Source organism: Apis laboriosa, unplaced genomic scaffold (genome assembly GCF_014066325.1).
Source record: "Apis laboriosa isolate Shangri-la unplaced genomic scaffold, ASM1406632v1 scaffold40_cov151, whole genome shotgun sequence".
Lineage (NCBI taxonomy): Eukaryota > Metazoa > Arthropoda > Insecta > Hymenoptera > Apidae > Apis > Apis laboriosa.
In genome coordinates this window covers 267,778-275,565 of record NW_025223180.1, presented here as the reverse complement: position 1 = coordinate 275,565, position 7,788 = coordinate 267,778, and the positions used below count along the sequence as shown (strand labels likewise).

General features: G+C 21.8%; 2 protein-coding genes across 8 annotated transcripts in view; both read right to left on the bottom strand.

Annotated features, from left to right (window-relative positions):
- Window positions 1–48: 48 nt before the first annotated feature.
- On the bottom strand, window positions 49–1,573 carry LOC122715880 (protein DPCD). Of its 2 annotated transcripts, none has more exons than XM_043938417.1 (4): window positions 1,474–1,573; window positions 712–914; window positions 332–565; window positions 49–270 (listed from the first exon to the last, which is right to left on the bottom strand). In XM_043938417.1, the coding sequence occupies exons 1-4, from the start codon at window positions 1,535–1,537 to the stop codon at window positions 166–168; spliced, it is 606 nt and encodes a 201-aa protein (XP_043794352.1). In that variant the 5' UTR covers window positions 1,538–1,573; the 3' UTR covers window positions 49–165. The 2 variants fall into 2 exon arrangements, with proteins under 2 accessions (XP_043794352.1, XP_043794351.1); XM_043938416.1 differs by having other exon boundaries at window positions 1,469–1,517.
- A 3,236-nt stretch (window positions 1,574–4,809) lies between these two features.
- LOC122715913 (segmentation protein cap'n'collar) overlaps window positions 4,810–7,788 on the bottom strand; it is a 74,852-nt gene continuing 71,873 nt past the window's right edge. For all 6 annotated transcript variants that reach the window (XM_043938497.1, XM_043938495.1, XM_043938498.1 and 3 more), the window contains 6 exons: window positions 6,756–7,044; window positions 6,398–6,546; window positions 6,132–6,308; window positions 5,950–6,048; window positions 5,470–5,834; window positions 4,810–5,350 (listed from right to left, as the gene is read on the bottom strand). In XM_043938497.1, coding sequence (XP_043794432.1) covers window positions 5,183–5,350; window positions 5,470–5,834; window positions 5,950–6,048; window positions 6,132–6,308; window positions 6,398–6,546; window positions 6,756–7,044 — 1,247 coding nt within the window. In that variant the 3' untranslated portion in view covers window positions 4,810–5,182. The remainder of the gene's footprint in view (window positions 5,351–5,469; window positions 5,835–5,949; window positions 6,049–6,131; window positions 6,309–6,397; window positions 6,547–6,755; window positions 7,045–7,788) is intronic.

Below are 7,788 nucleotides of genomic sequence, written 5' to 3'. Positions count from 1 at the left end.
TCTGTAATTTTCAATAAAATATTTAATTATATATAATAATATATTTAACTTACATGATATTAATGAGAAATATTATTCATTTTATGATAATCATTTTATAAATATAACTATGATATGACTGTGGGCAAGCAAAAAAGGAAAAAGTTTTTACAAAGAAAAATTTTATTAACTTGTTGGACACTGTATGTCACCATCTTTTTTTGCTTTTAATTGTAATATTTCGTTCAACACCTTTCTTTCTAATTCCAGAAGTGCAGGAGGTTTCTTATACTACAAAAAGATAAATATAAGATTTATGTAAAAGTAATGAAAATATAAATATTTGACATACCGTAATAATTAGTGTACTGTATTGATGTGTAAAAGTTATTCTATTCTGTTCTGGTTTTAATCCAGCACGTTCTAAATCTGGAATTCTTATCTTCTTAAAATATTTTTTATTTGTAGTACGAATAGTTATCGTTCCATCATCTTCTGCAGTTACAGAATATACATTTTGCGGATATGGCAAATTTCTTATTCGCCATTCAAGTGAAGTCTTTGTAACTCTTCTTGTAATAAATGGCTATTACAAAAATATAATATATGCATATTAATTATTATTAATTATATTTTGTTTAAAAAAATTAGAAAATATAATATATATATATATATATATATATATCAAATATAAAATATATAATATAATTTTACAAAACAAACTTCACATACAGCACTTGAACTTTCTTGAATTCCACAAATATCAATATTGTTTTGTTTGGGTTCAGGATCTCCAATTTCAACATTCCAACCTATATCTTGACCAAGTTTACCTTTTTCTTTCCATGCTCTTCGTATTAACACATTAGTTTCCAAATGATATTCTTCTACCATTTCTCTACCATCTTCCATTAAAAAATGAACTTTTCTTTTTCCTAATAACAGAAAAAAAATATTAATCATAATTAAATATTTATAATATGTTTTAATAATAGTTTTATATAACAAAAACTATCGGATATTAACAATTATCACAATTATATTTTAATTTTAAAAAATATAATATACATTAAAATAATTAAATATAATATACATTAAAATAATATACATTAAAATACATTTTATTAATTAACAAGACAAATGAAAATATATAATTATATGTAAATGTAATTACATTATGATACCATATATTTATATTAATAATTCTATAAAGTCAAATATTACACATTTAATATTGAATGATATATGCATATATGTGTATAATAATTTAATTATGAAAAAAGAAATAATTTATAACACTGACAATGATAAATATAAAAATACAGTTTTAATAAAAAATAAGTAATAATTACATATTGATCAAACATTTTTAAGGTTAAGCTTTATATCGTAAAGTTTTCAGTTCTAAGTGAATTTTAAAATAGCTTTCGTTAAAAAAAATTCAATAGTTTGAAATATATTATACATTAAAATATATTTTCGTAAATACCTTACCGTCTTGAATTATTGCCGTTTTCGTAGCATTTTGAATAAAATTCAACCATTCTTCAGGCGCCATGGATAAATACTTTATTAGTTTCTTAGCAACTAATTCTAAGTACTTATACATGTATTTATAGTTGTCATAACAACGATTATTATTATTACTAATTATTATTTATAATATTATATTGAAAACATTATTACATAATAATTTACTTAATTAAATTATATTAATCAATTATGTTTCTTTTTAGTAGTTATTAAATTTTTATCAAAAATTTAATAAGTTTCAAATATCTTATATTTTTCATAATATACATATGTAATATACATTTATAATATATGTATATAGTTATTAGTTAATTAAATTATTGATAATTAAATTTCATAAAATGTATGAAATCTTAAAAATTTTAATAATATTTTATTAATTCTATTACATTTTTACAAATGTCATTGCATATTTTATAAAATAATATTTTTATCATAAAGATTGAAAAATTTTTATTATTTGTTGTAATATTAAAAAGCTTATATTTATGTGATAAAATTTCAGAAATTGTTTTATTAAAAATATTCTTAAATTAGATGTAATAAGAAAAATGCAGTATGAAATTGCTAATTATAAAATTATTATATAATTTATAGCATATTAGAAAGAATAATATAAAATAATATAAAACAACGAAAAATATTTAATAATATTAAAACATATTTTATTATAAAATATATATAGCTTAAATTTAAAGATATAAAATATATAATTTTCGAAATTATTTTTATTGTAAATATATATAAATATTTATGAAATATATGTATAGTTGACAGAAGGATATTTATAGTAATAAATATGGGATAAAGCTAAAAACTGTATGTATATATGTATGTCGATTAAAAATATTATTATATGTCGATCAAGAATATTAATAAAATTATTAACAATTTTATGGAATGGAATCATGTATATATAGTATGTATATATATTTTTAATATATTAATTAATGATGTAATTAAGATTCTTTTGTTTGAATAATTATTAAACTATTAATTATGCAAAAAATTAATATTATGTAGCGGTTATTAACATTTCATTAACATAATAATAGAAATAAGAATTAATATGCATTTAAAATAAAATAAATATTGTATTATAAAAAATATTTATATTTTGCAAATAATGGCAAAATATATTTGTTCAAGATATAATAATTCTTTAATAAAAAGATTTTATTTAAAAAAATTATATATTTGCTTATATTATTTTTGTCTTTATTTCTTTTGTATTGCATCTTTTTATTATATAATATAATTAAATAATATATTAATATTTATATTATAATATTATTACGTTTGTTAAAATTAAAACACAATTCTTTTAAAAATATTCCATTAGAAAATGTTAAAAGTGTAAAATAATAATATAAATCTTATTGTAAAATTCAAAGATTAATTTTAAGTTAATTTTAATATTAATAACAATATTACAATTATAATATTTTCTAACATTATTAAATGTTATTAATATTATAAAGCTCATGTTGCATAGATATATCATATATTATGTGCTATATAACTGGTATATAACTTATGCAGTATTTTATAAAAATTGTATTTAACATATCATTATTATATATTATATTATATTAATTATATAAATAAAATTATATTAATTATATAATTATTATGTGAATGTAGTGATTTCAATGATAGTTTTATTTTTATTTGCCAATTTTTTGAAAATAATAAAAAAAAAATGGATAAAAATATCATGCATATATATATTGTATTAAAATGTGTAGAGAGTAATTTCCCCAAAGGTTTATTCAGCTTTATTTATACAATATAGAAATTTAATGACATGGGAGATCATAAAATGACAATGCGATCAGATGGAATTAAGGATTTGTATAAATCTGATTTGTTTGTACAATTCGCAAACAGAATAGTTGTAAATTATTCTTTTTTTTTAATTCTTAATAATATTCTTAATGATCTCCACTCGCCAAATACAGTATGTAAAGGCAGCCTACACCCATAATATAAATACAATTGTGTATGTAAATATTAATAAAGATTTGACTATTATAAATTGTCGTCGTAAACAGTATCTTTCTCGTTTTAATCTTATAATATATATTTCATTATTATTCTGTATATATATATGTATTTATATATATATATGTGAAATGTATATAAATACATATATCTGATATTTATATATGTATAATATTTATAGAAAATTATTCTAATTATATTAATATTAATATTAATATATACATACAAAGACAAATGTGAAATACCTAAACATTATTCGTCCCTTACATTATATAAAAATATGTTATATTTGTTATATTTTCGTTCGTATTTCAAACAATACTATTATTAATATTGTAGCAATACAACACATTGTGTTAAAATTATCCACATAGTCATATTAATTACTAGATATCTTTATCACTTTATATTACAATTTATTGTTAATATTTCATTTGAACGGATTGAAATTTAACATTTTTGGAGCAGTTTTCTGTACAGAACATTAAACAGTTCATAGAATAATATATATTATTCGATGTCTCTTTAACATATATTTTTTATTATTTAAATTGTTTTTTTTTATATAATTTATAATTTAAATGCAGATTAACTTTGCATTAAAAATTCCTGATTTTTATCATTGCAAGATATAAATATTTTGTTCAATTGTTTTGTTTGAATGTTTATTTCACATTTCACATCATTTATGTAAATATATTTTATCTCTTCCATATTGAATAATGTATAACACACTTATGACATTTTTTATTTATTTCTTTATCAAAATATGAAAATATTTATAAAGTTTGGCAAGTTAATAATTTTGAAAGTAATTTCATTGAGATAAAAAATTACATTTAATAATTTCTAAATTATATTCAATAATCATGGAATCATTATCAGTTATATGAAATATACTATAATATATTTATAACTGAAATAACTGCGCCGAAATGCATTCAATTTTTTTTTTTTTTGCAGAAAGGCATTATACTCTATGTATATAATATAATCACGGTGCGTAAAAAACGTACATGTACATACATGTATTCAGAATTAAAATTGTGTGTCTGTGTGTATGTATAAAATAATAAAAGAAAATTACAGAAAAATTATTTTAATTATACTATTGTAATAGTGTTCCCTTGAAGTTGAATAGGAAAAAAGTGACATTTAAAACATTTTATAATATAACTTTTTTTTATAGAAAAAAGATCGACTTATAATTATATTAATCCAAATAATAAATACATATTTTTTTATATTTAAATGTATATGTAGAATTTAATACTTTAAGTATTAAATCTAGATATTTTAAATGTTGTCTACTTTTTTTCTATTTCTGTCATTCATTGGTTTATTTATACTATATATTATATGTACATTCAATATTTTTTTTACGTTTGGTGATTATTTTCTTTTCTTAATCGTAAAGAAACATATAACTCAATGTGAGTCTTTGAAATATTTTTGATGAATTTCTTTGTTTATTTAAACATGTTGCAAAATATCCCGAATAATAAAGCAATGAATTTTCCTCGCAAATTCTTCGTAATATTTAAAATCGTAAATAATATTTCGTCTTAGCACCGCGTTTATCTTTATTTTTTGCAAAAGTACGATATTAGTATATGAAGAAAATAGAGTTTTTTTCTTATCAAACGTTTTTAATTTTTCGATAAATTCATTCTTTATGTTCAGGATCAGGTTTCGTTTTTGGTTCCATTGTCGTAGAACGAGGATGATGAGGATTCGTCTGATTCCTTGGCACTAACAATACATTTCCATCGGCAGATTGTTGAAGACTATATTCATACGGATGATATTGATTTCCATCAGGATCGCGCAAAGACTATAAATTAAATAATAGAAATGTTTAAAATTTTTTTCATGGATTGAGCATAATTAATTAAATATAATTATATTATGATATATATATATGTAATGAGATAATTAATAAAATATACCAACTTGAAACACATGACGATAAAGTTGACTAAATTTATCTTTCACGCGTTGTCTTTCTATAAGCATGAATTCTCGTTCACGAACGAGCCTCATTTTACGATCCCTCATTTCTTTTACTTCATCAGCGAGACTAATAATTTGATCTAGTTTACGCTTGCGACAATTTTGGGCGGCAACTTTATTCTTTCCCCGTCTTCTAATGTCACGTATCAAAGATAATTGAGCTTCACTGAGATCATATTTACTAAGACGTTCATTAAACTCATCCATTGGAAGATTAATAATATCGTTCACCGGAATAGGAACGTTCAATGCTCTTGCTCTTTTCTCATCTCTAGTTAGATGCTCTTCACCATCATTTTTACGTACTGAAGAAAAAAAATATTAATCAATTAAAAAAAAGAATTATATTGCACTAAAATAAAACAATGAATAATTATATTGTTATTTTATTATATTTTATTATAATATATAATACTTTACCTTTTTTATCACGAGAAACTGGACGCTGAAGAGATCCAGAACTTTCTGCAGGTAAATGATACGTATGATTATGATGAACATGTTCTATAGCTGAACGTCCTAAAAATATAGAAAAAAAAAAGATTATTATTATTTAATATTAAATATAATAATAAAATGTTATATGCATATCATGCATTTACCTGATTGATGCCGACTAAAATCTACACTACAACTATATTTTATTTCAGGTTGAGGTCCAGCTGCACCCTCGATCGGTCCAGAATAAGCATTTCCCGGTGCTCCAGCACCAACTGTATGAGAATCATATTCGTACTTCATTGGAGTTGTCGGATGTGCTGTAGCTCCGAGAGGCGAACCTACCACGTATACAATACATTTTTAAATTCATTAAATCTTTATCACATACTATATTGAGACATTCGATCGCTCGCGTTTAAAAACTAACCAGTTCCTTGTTCCTGAAAATATCGTTTTGCAAACATTTGATGCTTTTTCTGAGCAACCGGAGGCATCGTACGCTCCGTTTGACATCTTGGAGAACCAGCATTTCTTCCGGAAACGGAATAGCTACAATCGTACGACATGCGGTATTTGCTAAACATAAAACGAATAATATTATCGCATAAAAGAATCAATATTTGATAATTATTTTTTTTATGTATTTTTAATATTTTTTTGTTGAACATTTGTTAAAAAGAATTAAATTAATTTCATATTTAATATTTTCTCATTATTTTAATATTGATTTATTATTAAACCGAAAAATCGAAATAATTCGATTTTTTTCAATATAATTTAATCACCTAGCATAATCCATAGTATAATGAGAATCCGCTTGTGTATGGCTGGAATTAGATCCAGTTTCCATCCACTCGCCATCCGAAAGGGATGGTACACGTTCGCTGCCCATACTGCTGACAGCACTATCGCTCGATGCATCCATCCTTTCATCCGTTACACCCGGAAGTGTCGTAACTCCTGTTGCCGAAGAGGTTGTACCACCAGCTGTCTGAACTCCTGACAAGGCTGCTGCTCCCGTTGGACCAGAAGCGTTGTTATTACCATTATCTAGCATGCGCATGGTGTACATGCCTATAACATTTCATTTGAAAATTAATTAATATATTATTATTGTTACGATTAAATATGATAAAAGAAACAATTTTTTAAAATCAAGCAAAAAATCCTGACAAAAATATTGATGTGAATAAATATAAAAATAATTTTATAAAACGATTCATTATAAATATTTCATTTCATTTCATCTGCAGTTTTATTTATTTACAAATAAAAGCTTATATTGCGAATAAGTACAAAAATATTTGGTTTTGATTTAAAATTAGAATTTTATTTCCCTTTTAACAAACGTTTATTTTTATTCATTATTATATATACTTGAAATATTGTGAAATTAATTTTAAGAAATATTAAGAAAAGAAAAAAGAGAGCTTATTGCTTTATAAATTAATGTTACATATATATTTTTTAACCATACGATGGTAATATGTTATCTCGATTGAACGATATATTAAAGTTTTATAGATTTGACGTGTCTTTTGCATTTTTTTTTTTTTTATACTACACAATTTCAATAAAGTTCATTGGTATATCTTCAAATATTTATTTTTAGACTATATAATTATATGTTAATATAATATAATTAAATGCAAAAAAAAGAATTGCAAGATTAATAAACATTTCTATGTGGATAATTTGTTTAACTATCATAAATATAGATATTTTTATAATTATGAATTGTTTATATTAAATATGTTTCTATTAATTGATTTTTTTTTATACAAAATATAAACATTTTCGAATTTCGTTTGAAATGTT